At 34.6% G+C, this 13,557-nt stretch overlaps 2 protein-coding genes across 2 annotated transcripts; both read right to left on the bottom strand.

Moving 5' to 3' along the window:
• Positions 1-1,469: 1,469 nt before the first annotated feature.
• On the bottom strand, positions 1,470-3,330 carry LOC108979815 (serine/threonine-protein kinase-like protein ACR4). The gene has a single exon (XM_018950582.2). The coding sequence runs from the start codon at positions 3,085-3,087 to the stop codon at positions 2,086-2,088; it is 1,002 nt and encodes a 333-aa protein (XP_018806127.1). The 5' UTR covers positions 3,088-3,330; the 3' UTR covers positions 1,470-2,085.
• Positions 3,331-8,227: 4,897 nt separating this feature from the next.
• LOC108979816 (receptor-like protein kinase HSL1) lies at positions 8,228-12,004 on the bottom strand. Its single transcript, XM_018950583.2, has 2 exons — positions 9,105-12,004; positions 8,228-8,886 (listed from the first exon to the last, which is right to left on the bottom strand). Exons 1-2 carry the CDS (start codon positions 11,692-11,694, stop codon positions 8,495-8,497), a joined length of 2,982 nt encoding a protein of 993 aa, XP_018806128.2. The 5' UTR covers positions 11,695-12,004; the 3' UTR covers positions 8,228-8,494.
• Positions 12,005-13,557: the final 1,553 nt, after the last annotated feature.

The raw sequence follows: 13,557 nt of genomic DNA, 5'->3' as shown, positions 1-13,557 counted from the left end.
ATTACGCTTTACTTGTAAGCATATTATTTAATGTCATATTAAAAGATATTGATAATATATATAAATAGATTTTTTCAAATGAAAATAATTTACACATAACATTTTTTACAATACTTTATAACTATATTTTAAATGAAGAGTATTTTTATAAAACATCTTATAAAAATAATATTATTTTACAAAAATATCTTTATTTTATAATATTATTGTATAATATATTATATAATATATTTTGTGTATATCATTACTCCTTTCCAAAAAGTAACATCCGACAATTAAAACTTTAAAGCATCCCCTTTCAACTAATCTGTTCAGAGTTCTCTATCAGCCCAAAAGCGCCACTACTCGGGCTTAACCTCGTTCCTGGATAGACCAAACCAAATTTGGCCCAAGTCCATGGGATTTGGGCTGGATTATCCGCGCCCTTGGTTTGGTTCAATGATCAACAGACATATTTTTGCAAATAAAAGTGTTTTTTTATTTATTTTTCATTTACCAAATTCCCGCGTCAACCATGGAAATCGATACTATTTTCTTAAAAAAACTCTCGAAGCTATAATTAACATAACGAACTAACTTTAGGCAAGATAAAATTTTGTGCGCCCGATCAACCAATTACGTCCTCATAATTCACAAATAATAAGTTACACCCACCATCCCCGTGGTTAGACCTAATGAATTCTTAACAATTTATTAATACTTGATGTGTAACTAGCATTGATATTAAACTCTACGGCTGTGTTTGGCAGTTGAGATTACCTCAAGCTATCTCACTATTATTTAGAAAAAATTCATTATTATTCACAAATAATATATTACTATATGTGCTTGGTTCAATGTTTGGGAATGAAATGATATTAGATGACATGAGTTGAAAATTGTTGCCAAACATCTCCTAAGCTCCAGTGGTAAGAAATTTGGTCTTAAGGGTATGCAACAATTTCGAGGGGTCACAGACTCACATCTTATCGGTGAATAATTTACTTAATATGTGTAATGAAAGCACATTATACGACTTTGAAATTTAACCGAGTAAAATACATGTTGCATTTATATTGTCTTTGAAACTCCTTGTCATTAAAAAAAATATCATTGAGATTCAGAGGACTGATTTTGTTGTATCAAACTTGCAAGTCTTATATAATTAGCAACAATCTCTAAAAGGCTTCAACATATTCTCCATGGTCACCAATAGAGGTGTAATTGGTCCAGTTCAGTTTGGTTATGAATAAATTTTAAAACTAAACTAGTATACACCAATTTTGATAATTTAAGAATCGATACGGACTAATTTATCATCAAAATCAAAACTTATAATATTTTTGTTTCCAATCCGGTCCAGTCTAATTTTTTCTATTTACAAGCATAGCAGCACTTAAGTTTAGTATTATAATAATAATTAGATCAATAGGAAGTGACAACAAAAAGGATACCCTCCTGCCAAATAATAAAATGTGGATACCTTGTTCTTGTTAGTCATACATACTATCCATCATGTGAACATTTATTCTAGCATTTGGCTAAAAGACGAAAAATAAAACACAAATCCTTTGTAGCCGATGGCCTTGTTTATAATTGTACATTAATGATATACAGATGATGTTTAATCAAATGATTAAGCAATGACAAGCCAAAAAAGTACTGTACAAAATAAGAGGTTGATTGGGAGATTGGAATGGGTCCCTTCAACGCTAGAGCGATCCCCTACTCTTACCCACACGCAAAGAAAAGATAAACACACCGTCCAAAATATGGAGGCACCATCCCCACCTTTGCATTCCAAGAGCTCCCAGTCCCCCGAGTAATTCTCAAAGACGGGACAAAACCAAAACATGGCAAAGACGTTTCAAACCCGCAACATTAAGATGGCATTTGATCAGAGTCAAATACTCCTTTTTCCTATTTCTTCATTTTCCTCTTGAAAATTCTCTGCAAATGATATTAGCAGCAACCATTTTAGACCAGTAGTACTTGACTTCAGCTCGTGACTTAAAGGGGCACCAATTTGTTCAAAATCTCTCTCTGAATTGTGCTGAATATTGTAACTCAACTGAATCATTAGCTCGTTTTGGAGAGACCTGTGAATCAAAGGCATACCTCCGTCTCTAAATTGTTCAAAATTGATGCCACTTGACCCATGGAAGGCCTGCTCTTCCTTGAGTTACCAACACAAGCTGAAGCAACTTTAGCCAGTCTAACAAGAGGTTTTATATCAGAAGGAATTACTATTCTTGGGTCCAAAAGTTCATAAAATCTCATGTCCTTGATCAATGGCAATGCCCACTTAACAAGTAGCATTTCTTCATTTCCTCTCCCACTCAGAATTTCTAGCAGAAGCACCCCAAAACCATAAACATCACTCTCCTTGCAAGCACCACCTCCTCTGTCCCCCAAGTACTCATCATCCACATACCCTTCAAAGCCTTTCTCCCCGGGGGGTGCCATAAAAGAAAGCCCATAATCACAAATTCTAGCACAAGATTTCACATCAATCAAAATATTTGAGGCCTTGATACAACCATGGACTATATTCGGTGCGATGCCTTCGTGCAGATATTCGAGTCCCCGAGCAGCCCCGGCAGCAATTCTCAAACGGTGGCCCCAATCCAACAGAGACGCCCCATCTGGGTTTTGATGTAAATAGAAATCCAAACTCGCCATGCCAACAAACTCCATTAATATAATTCTCTCACCAGGAGCTTCCGAAAAGCCTATAATCGGCACTACATGGGGGTGTTGGGCAAAAGAAAGTGATTTGATCACCTTTGAAAACCCAAATCCCGCATTGCTCAGAACAAGCCGTGGATGAATCCGCTTAATAGCAACTAGTTCTCCTTGCTCAAGTATGGCTGCATATACAGTTCCTAGGCAGCCCCGGCCGACAATTCTGCGGTGGTTGAAGCCATCAGTGGCAGTATCAATATCCGTCAATGAGTATGCACGAGCACAAGGCTTGATGGAAAGTGGTTCTTCGGATTCAACAGATCTCTTTTTGCAAATAAAGTAGAGAACAATACCAAGAACGATGAGAGAGATGGATAGGCAAACCATGACAACGTAATAAGCAATATGCTGGATTGGATTCATCTTCGTTCTGTTTGCAGGTTGACTAGGTAGAGAGCTTTGGATATGGAAAGATGAAAGGGGTTGTCTGGTCAATATAACGGTGTTGGAATCGGCTTATATACATGGGATTCAAAGTTGGTATGGAACCAAATCACCAATCAATGACAGATATGATCGAGAAGAAAATAGAGGTTATCGGTTTGAATATTGGGGGGGTTAGATGGGTGAGAAAGTTGGAAACTTTCCATGGTTTTTAGTTGTGTCTTTCGTTTGTTCACGGTTGGCCGCCTCCTTAATGAAACATGACGTATGCTTAGGTTGCTCTTGATTTGGAATTGGGCTTCTGATTTTTCTACTTTTTAGAGCCTTCTCGATTAGTTAAAATTAAACGAAAATTTTGATGAATATAAGAGAAATTTAACTTTTAACTATTTTATTCATATAAATCTACACATTGAAAAAATTATTTTTTTATTATATAATAATAAAATAATATAAGATGAATTTAATTTTAGTTATTCATATTAAATTTTCACATTAGATTATACATTTATTTATTATATGGTAATGAATAACTAATAATTTCAAATTTATTTAATTTTTTTAATTATTAATTTATTTAATTTTATCATATTTTACTATTCTACTTATTATATGTTAATTAATAATCATGTTCTTATTAAATTAATATATCACTAAGTCAAATTAATATATTAATTGTGATAAAATATGTGATAGAAAGAAATTGAGAGAGAAATAATTAATAAAATATGTATTTGATGTATGAACAGTAAATTTTAAATTTGAAAAAACTTTTGAAAGTCACTGTAGCTAAATTTCAAATATTTAGAACTTGACTAGTCTAATGTGAGCATATTTTACTCTTTAATAACTAAATACTCATTAAATTTAATTTTTAACTAATCCAATAAAAATGCTCTAATTAAGAGAAGTTTTACAGGTCAAGAATTGAAACCATACTATATCTCAACTTGATTAGGAAGTAGGTGTGATTGCTATTCGTCCTTGCACACTTTGGGCCGCACGCATCTCCTACTACATGTGTCTTGTGTGGCACAAATAAACCATGAAAAAGACTAATGATCAAGTGAAAGTTATCGATCGAGCACATGAGGCGTAGTTTGGCATGGCTGGATATTAGGAATATTGATACATCCTTTTACCATTTTAGTTAGAACCACCAAAATGCATAGTTTTGGAGCTCATCTGCAAATAGCTTAAACAAACTCACAGATCATAATCTTATTGGCCCCATCAAAAATTTGTGTAGAGTCAAATGTTCCCATCTCGTTTTCGTTAGAAATTAAATTAAACGAGTACTTGTACGCAGTATCGTTTGCTTTGGTCTCCGATCCATCCAACGTCTTAAAACTCTTCAGCACTGAAACTTACAGACCAAAATGGCTGTGTGTGGAGTATATAACAATTTTAGAAAACACGTTCTCAAATTGTCCGATTTCAAGACTTCAAAGTGAAACAGAGATACATAGAGTGATCCATTTTTTATTTTATGTTTTTCTATTTTTCTACATTTTATACTAACGTGCACTGTTTATGTTTAAAAGTCTATGAAGCTTGAAAGAATGGATCTCCCAAGGATTTGTTTAAAAATTTTTAAATTATAACTACTAGTTTGGAAAATAAAAAGTCAAAACCCCAAACACGAACGTAATTTTTTAAGCTTGTGAGAATCATGCAAAGAGCCATACACGTGGCTCACCACTAGAATAAACTGGACAATAGCATGTGTATAAACAAGTAACATGAAATTGCATACTAAAAAAGAGCATGAGATTACCTAAAATTGTCCTATGCGGCCGAATTAATCATAAAAATCCATCCCAACCATAACGAACAAAGTGAAATAAAAGATGCTCCTTAATTCTTGGCTTCGTTTATTTTCGCAGATGAGATGAGTTGAAATTAAAATTAAAAGTTAAATAAAATATTATTAGAATATATTTTTTTAATATTATTTTTTTTTATATTTAAAAAGGTTGAATTGTTTATTTTATTTTATGTGAGAATTCAAGAAATTTTTAATGATTAAATAAGATAAGAATTTCAAAAAAAAAATTAAATAAGATAAGATAAGTTGAAATGAATTATGAAAACAAACGAGGCTGTACGTTTGGGTGTTGAAAAGTATTGAGAAGTGTTGAGAATGTTTGTGAATAGTTATGAGTAGAGATTGAAGTGAGTTTGTGGGTCCCATTGAGAGTATTTTGAATTGTTTGGATGTGTGAAGTATGTTGAGTTGTTGACTTTTGAGTAGGTAGTTGAAAAATGTGTGGGTCCCATAAATATTATAGTGATTTGATTTTTAATAATAAATATTATAATGATTTTATTATAGTGATTTTTTAATATTAATAAATATTGTAGTGATTTTATTTTACTTTTATATATAATAATGATAAATATTATAATAATTTTATTTTTAATTTATATATAATAATGATAAATATTATAATGATTTTATTTTTAATTTATATATAATAGTGATAAATATTATAATGATTTTATTTCTATATATATATAATAGTGATAAATATTATAGTAATGTTATTTTTTATTTATATATTATAGTGATTTTATTTTTAATTTATATATAATAGTGATAAATATTATAGCATTTTATTTTTTATTTATATATAATAGTGATTTTATTTTTATTTATATATAATAGAGAAAAATATTATAATGATTTTATTTTTTTATTTATATATTATAGTGATTTTATTTTTTATTTATATTTAATAGTGATAAATATTATAGTAATTTTATTTTTTATTCATTATATATTATAGTGATTTTATTTTTTATTTATATATTATAGTGATTTTATTTTTTACTTATATATTATAGCGATTTTATTTTTTATTTATATATAATAGTGATAAATATTTTTTATTTATATATTATAGTTATTTTATTTTTTATTTATATATTATAGTGATTTTATTTTTTATTTATATATTATAGTGATTTTATTTTTTATTTATATAGAATAGTGATAAATATTTTTTATTTATATATTATAGTTATTTTATTTTTTATTTATATATTATAGTGATTATATTTTTTATTTATATATTATAATGATTTTATTTTTTATTTATATTTAATAATGATAAATATTATAATGATTTTATTTTTCATTTATATTTAATAGTTATAAATATTATAGTGATTTTATTTTTTATTTATATATTATAGTGATTTTATTTTATTTATATTTAATAGTGATAAATATTATAATGATTTTATTTTTTATTTATATGTAATAGTGATAAGTATTATAGAATGTTTGTGAATAGTTATGAGTAGAGATTGAAGTGAGTTTGTGAGTCTCATTGAGAGTATTTTAAGTTGTTTGGCATGTGAAGTATTTTTAAACGTACGAGAATACTTGGAAAGTGTTGAGGAATGTTTGGTACCCAAACATAGCCCGGGTGCTGTTACTCAGTTCCATCTTGCTCTCTCAAAATTATCACTAGTTCAAATTAGTTTTTTGTGTGTGTTTTTTTTTTTTTAATATTAAAAAAATATATACAAATATACTAGTGGTAATTTTTAACTATTTAAAAAAAATTAAATACACTAGTGATGGAACAAAATGACGGAGCTAACCTACCTTATGCATTCATTAATAAGCACTCTGAAACCCACTACTACAAGTACTACTCCCTATGCGTTTCGTGGGCTCATGCTCTGCATATTTTGATGGGCTCATCTTTCCAGACAAAGATCGAAATGTGGACTTATCCGCTGGATAGTCCAACAAAAGTGTATTTCAAGTTCTCGACTCAAACTCAAACGGCCCATTTCCCAGTGACGAAGTAAAAGCAAGAAACGGATGAAATTAAACGGGAGGATAACACTGTTATGTAGCTGAGAATTATTGCTAGTGTCTTGGTTTGAGTGACATGTCATATCTATTTTACAATAATAAAAATAAAAAATTAAATTTATATGAGCAGCAGAGACGTGAGTTGGACCTTCATTGATTTGTTACAAATGGTATTAAGAGTGCGAGATTTGAGCCGTCCATCCTGTTAAGACGTATTTATCTGACACATCACTGGCTGTCACTCTCATATAGTGTACAAGGCACCCCCGTTGGATAAGGGCGTTCTGCATCATCATCTAAGCAGAATCTCATACCTTTCTTCTACGGAGGCGACTCGTCAAAGGCAGAATTCTTTTAAACATTCATGAATTTCAAAGTCGGTACTAATCTTTGAAATCAAGCCAAGAAACAAAATGTGCATTAATTGGGTATATAGAGTTTGAAAGCGAAAAGTACATAAGTTTTATTGGGGAATTGCAGAACTCCTGCCCTCTTTACGGGACTAACTATAGCTGCCCAACTGAGTTGAGTAAATGGGGTATTAGAGCCACAACGGACAGACGGCTCTCAGCGCAGGCTTGCTCTAGTACTTGCGCTTTTTCTAGACTAGCTTTTGCCCATCCTATCCTCTTATCAGATTTTTCCATAAATAAACAGCCAATAATCCGACCCTTGCAGGACTTACCTGACAATCATTAGGCGGGATAAAAAGAGAATAAAATCTCTAATATTTTCATTGAAACCATAGCAAATAAGAAGAAGTTGCATATTGGGAAATTTGATTTTTTGATACTTGAATGTGGGTAGGACCAGCCCTAAATTACAAGTGAGACGTCCCAGTCATTTCCAATAAGTAGGATGTATACCTGGACTCCACAAAGTACAGCTATAAGAGCAGCCCAAGGAGAAGGAGCTATTTCACTTAAATGGGAGGGACCCTTTCTGTATCAACCATACTAACTACCTTCTTAATTGAATTTGATGTATAGGCTTCTGCCCTCCTCCTCGTATGCCTCTCCTCACTAAACAGTAGCATAAAACCGCTGTGTATTCTCAGAGAGAGGATAGTAAAAAGCTCAAATTAAGAAGTTAAGCACCACCACCACCGCCGCCGCATGACTTCTAAGAGATTCCATATACATGGATTTTCTCATCATAACATAAGTAAAAAATTAGTAGGATGATTCTTGACAATGAAGCCAAAGGTTTACATTTTCAAAATCGCCTGAGTGATGATGCCAGGGAGAAAGTCCACCATCAAGAAACAGTGCTAAACATCATTCTCAATAAGAGGAGTTAATGCAAGCAGCTACGCAATCTTTGGATAAATCCAACAAGGATGTATTACTTTACACTTAAAAAATCCACTCCCTCTTTCCCTTTTGAACTCCCTCTTTTACTTTTCCCCACTCTTTGAAGCAAACACAAACTGGATCTAATTATGTGGAGTTAACTTAAGAAAATGTAAAAGAAAAGAAAAGCTGCCACTCCCCCATCCATGGATACATTATATTTTGTAAACCAATAAAAAGTAAAAAACTTGAACCCAAGCTCTTAAGCTACACTTCCATGATCTGAGGTATCTTCGTAGTAATAAGGAGACAATTTTCCATCTTTCTTGGGCATCTTGGACTGGTTCTCAGGACACACTTCTTGCAACATTTTCACCACCCGTCTCATGGAAGGACGATTGATTGGGAGAGGGCTGGTGCAGAGAAGGCCAATGTTGAGCACCTTGCACATGTCTACCTTGTAACAAGAATCAACTTTGGGATCAAGAACGTGGTCCACGCCTTTCTGATCCAATGTGGTACAGACCCACTTCACCAAATCCTTCTCCCCAAACTCGGGGTCAACCGGGAGTTTCCCTGTGACCAACTCAAGAACCACAACGCCAAAACTGTATATGTCGCTCTTCTCGTTCACTCTAAGCGTGTACGCATATTCTGAAACAAGTTTAAGCAGATGGGCACTTAAATTTTGAGCTCAAAACAAAGACTTTATGCATTGAAACCATATCTGTTATGGCATCCAAGTAACACTAATCATAAATAGGAATTAATTAATGACAGTAACTTGAACATAAGATGAAATTTGATCGAGATCAAGTTGAAAATGCATACAAACCAACCAAAGCCAGCTACCAGAAGTTAAAGTGGCTAACCTGGAGCAATGTACCCACAGGATCCAGCAATGACTGACATGGATTTAGGTCCCTTTCCGGCCGAATCAACAACCTTAGCCACTCCAAAATCTGCCACACGAGCTCCGAAATCCCCATCCAACAAAATATTGTTCGATTTCACATCTCGGTGGACAATTGGGGGAACACAATCGTGATGTAAATAAGAAAGTCCCTCAGCCGCATCCAAAGCAATCCTGTACCTCGTTGGCCAATCCAGCAACCCTCCTTTACTACTGTGCAGCAAATCACCCAAACTGCCATTAGGCATGTACTCATAAACCAATAGCTTGCAGTCCCTGGTGGTGCAGCAACACCATAGCTTTACGATGTTCTTGTGCCTAATCTTTCCCAAAGTCTCAACCTCTGCATCAAAGACATTGTCGCGAACATGACCTTTCTCAACATCGACACTCTCACACTCTTTCCTCAGCCCGACCCAAAGCTTCTTCACCGCAACAACCTCGCCACTGCTTAGCACAACCTTATACACCTTCCCGGAAGATCCACTACCAATCACACTATCTTCGTCAAGGCAATCCAATATCTCGTATTCACTAAAGCCCAGTTTATGAAACGACATTAACGTCCATTTCGACTTGTCGATTTCTCTCTTCGCCATCTTGAAGTTCCTGTACTTTAAGTAAAACCAAACCACGCCCACAACAAACACTAGCCCAGCAACGACAAAAATTGTCCGAAGCAACCAAACATAACCATTGCTCTTAGCTTCCTCTTTCCCATTGCACAAACCCTCCAAATCTCCACACAAACCAGGATTACCCACAAAGCTATTCATATACGTTTCCTTGGAAAACAACGGGGGAAGCTCACCCGATAGTCGATTGTATGATAAATTGAGCTGATTGAGCTTCAAATTCTGTAATCCAAGTGGGATTTTCCCAGAAAATTGATTTCTTGAAAGATCAAGGTAATTAAGCACAGACAACCTCCCAATCTCCTCGGGTATCTTCCCTGTAAACTTGTTATTTGCTAGATTCAGCTCGTTAAGCTTCTTCCAAGATTTAACTCCACTTGGAAGCTCTCCAGAAAGCTCATTGTTGTGAAGATCAAGAATCCCAAGCTGCTCAAGATTCACAATACTCCCAGGCAATGACCCGCTGAAACTATTATTGTAACCCGAAAACTCAACCAGATTACCCAACCATCCAATCTCATCTGGTATCGGACCCGAAAACTTGTTCGTAGACAAGAGTAAACTGGAAAGATTTGCCGCACCAACAATTGTCTTCGCGATTTGGCCCGAGAAAGAGTTCCCAACGAGTTCGAGCAGAGACACGCGTGGGAGACCCCAAAAGCCAGCCGGTACTTCGCCGGAAAACCGATTGAAACCCAAACGGACACGGGTCAAACTCTGGCACTCGCCAAGACTCGCCGGGATTGGACCCGACAATTGGTTGTATATCATCAAAAGCTCTTCCAGCGCCCCCTTCTGACACAAAGCAGCCGGAAGTTCGCCGGAAAACTGGTTGCTCGAAATGTCGAGCCATTTAAGTGGCGAGTTCCTGCCGAGATTTTTGGGTAACTCGCCGGTGAGTCCATTCCGAAACAGTCTGAGCTCGTATAAGCCCGTCGAGTTGGCAATACTCTCAGGCAAGCTTCCCTCTAATCGGTTCTCGTAAAGATTGAGGCTTTTGAGAGGTAACCGACACAACTCATCCGGAATCGTCCCTGTCAACTCGTTCATCGACACGTCGAGCAGCCGCAATGCAGTCAAGTTGGACATCCCGGGAGGAAACCCGCCCGAAAATGAGTTATTGTAGAGCTCAATCTGGACCACGCTGCTCAACTCAGTGAGAGACCTGGGGATCGGACCGTGCAAAGCATTCAGCGCCAGGTCCAAATCGGTGAGTTTCTTGAGTCGGCCCATTGAGTCAGGAATCTCACCCACCAAGTTACAGTCCGTGAGCCACATCACCTCGAGATTCGTCAAGTTCCCAAGCTCCGGCGGGATCCCACCGGGGACAAACGGGTTATAAGAAAGGTTAAGCATTTTGAGAGTACTTATGTTTCCCAAGAACGCCGGAATGGTCCCGTCCAAAAGATTGTAAACCAGGGAGAGAACCTCGAGTTCTTGAAACCGCCCAAAGGTGTCTGGTATATCTCCCGAGAAATTATTGCCGGTTAAGTCTAAGTACCGGAGACTGGGTAGGTCAGCTAGGGTGTGGGGGAGCTCACCGGTGAGAAGATTCTGGGAGAGGTCGAGGTGTTGGAGACTTCGACAAGTGGACACGTCGGGAGGAAGGGTGGAGTTGATGGAGTTGTTGGAGAAGGAGATGAAAGCGAGGTTGGGGAGACGGCAGAGGAGGGAAGGGAAAGGGCCGGCGAGGTTGGTGTTGGAGAGGTCGAGGGAGTGAACGGAGTGGGAAATGGGGTCGCAAGTAACCCCAGGCCAGTTGCATGGGGCGCCGTCGCGTTCGTTCCAGGCAGAGAGGGCGGAGTCCGGGTCTTCGAGGGAGTTCTTGAGGCTTTGGAGGTAAAGGCCCTCTTGGTTGAGAGAGACGGTGAGAGGCGGACCAGAAAGGAGGAAGAGAAGGAGAAGGAGAAGCATTGTTGTTAATGGATGGGTACCAGAGAGGGAGTGAGTTTGAGCTTTCACGAGGAGAAACGGTGTACTGGTTGGGCGTAATATATGCGGGACAAAAGAGGAGAAACGAGGAAGAAAAAGTGAGGATCAGAATGTGCATTTGATCGTGCTAATGAAGGCTGTAGGAGAGAGAATCACAGAGTCCACAGAGGAAGACAGCATAGAGATGAATGTGTGCGCGCGTGTAGAGAGAGAGAGAACATTGGTATGAGTGTGATAGAGTAAAAAGTTTGAAGTAGGCTAGTTCTTCTACTTGCTCTCTTTCGCATGCCTTAATTATCTTTGCGCATATATATATATATTGTACTTTGAGTTTCAGATGATTTTACTGTATTATGGACCTCCTCAAAGAAATAAATTTAGAGGTCACCTTTGTTTGCGAGATCGAGAGATGCTTCTAATTGTATTGAGTCTCCTATTTTACCTAAAAACAATAGAGAAGGCAACTATAAAGAGTAGCACAGTACTCTCAATATCTTTTGTACTATATAAAAAATAAAAATTATTGAAGAATTGTTTTAAAAAGGAATTCCAACCAATTATATAAAAGAAATTATAAAATATAATTAGCTATAGTAACCCTTACATGTAGTAGGTATTGTTCATCTTATAAATTTTTTATTATTATTGATATTTTATTTAATCTCTCATTTTCTTTTATTTTGGTTTTAATCATGTAAGCAGATTTTTTTTTTTATTGTTTATCATTTAAAACACATATATGTCATTTTCGTCTAACAAATATCTTGAAAATATTTTAAAACCAGTTTTTCATATTTTCATTTTATTTTTAATTTTTATTTGGCTTCTATATTTTTGTTTTACACTGAATTAGTTTATATTGTATATAAAAACAAATTAAAATATAAAAAAAATGGATATTATATATTTATTAGTAGAAATGAAATATTTAAAAAAAATTAAATAATATAAAAATATATATAACTTTATAGATGATATATTGTAAAAGTTAATAAAATTAATTAAAATTAAAAAAAAAACTAGTGAGTGCTCGTGTTCCAGTATCATTTCTGTAAAATACTGTGTAGTGGATCCTTTACAGTGAAACCAAGGAGAACAAGTGAAGTGCAAGTTTGTAGGAAATACATCTCCAAGAGTAACATTTTGCTTTTCCTATGATCGGCCAAATCAAGTCCTGTCACGCGGCTGCAATAAACGCCGTAAGTGAATTAGGAATTGGTTTCCACAATTCATTTTAAATAGTTTTAGCATGCAAGAAATTTGAAAGTATATTCAGGAAAAATTCAGCGCCTGGCAAACATATATAATTACATAAAACTATACTAGCTACAAATGGTTTATATTAAAATAAGAGTTTTGCTACACAACTTTCATTACACTCCACGCTTCATATTTTTTAAATTTTTTTAAATTTTTTTTATTTTTGTTGAGTTTATTTTTTTAAAACTATTTCAAATTTTGTATTCATTAGTTATATAATAAATATTTGATAAAAGAATAAAAGAATAAAATTAAAAATAATGTGGAGTGTAGAGTGTTAGAAAGTTGTAAAAATTTTTTGTTAAAATAAACTCACAATTAATGTAACTTAATGTGACACGTTAAATTGTAAAATTATTTATATTGTCAAATAGATATGACGTATCATATTAAACTATTTTAATTTATAATTTTTTTTATACAATTGTTTTTTTAATAATTATAGCACTTCTCATGCTTTTATATATATATATATATATATATATATAAAGGAATATGGTTAATTTTGTGGAGGCAAACATCAGACCTCTAGAAAGAAATTAATCAAAATAATTATAAGAAAAATTATACTCATCACACATCACA

This window comes from Juglans regia, chromosome 3 (assembly GCF_001411555.2).
Source record: "Juglans regia cultivar Chandler chromosome 3, Walnut 2.0, whole genome shotgun sequence".
In the NCBI taxonomy this organism is placed as follows: Eukaryota; Viridiplantae; Streptophyta; class Magnoliopsida; order Fagales; family Juglandaceae; genus Juglans; species Juglans regia.
Note: the sequence above shows the minus strand (reverse complement) of the source record. Positions and strands in the feature narration are given on the sequence as shown.

What these genes read in the sequence shown, in the direction of transcription:
- LOC108979815 (XM_018950582.2), bottom strand. Translation starts at nt 3,087, where the DNA reads ATGAATCCAATCCAGCATATTGCTTATTACGTTGTCATGGTTTGCCTA.
- LOC108979816 (XM_018950583.2), bottom strand. Translation starts at nt 11,694, where the DNA reads ATGCTTCTCCTTCTCCTTCTCTTCCTCCTTTCTGGTCCGCCTCTCACC. An exon ending in CTGTGGGTACATTGCTCCAG is followed by an intron (nt 8,887 to 9,104) that starts GTTAGCCACTTT and finishes AACTTGTTTCAG; the next exon opens with AATATGCGTACACGCTTAGA.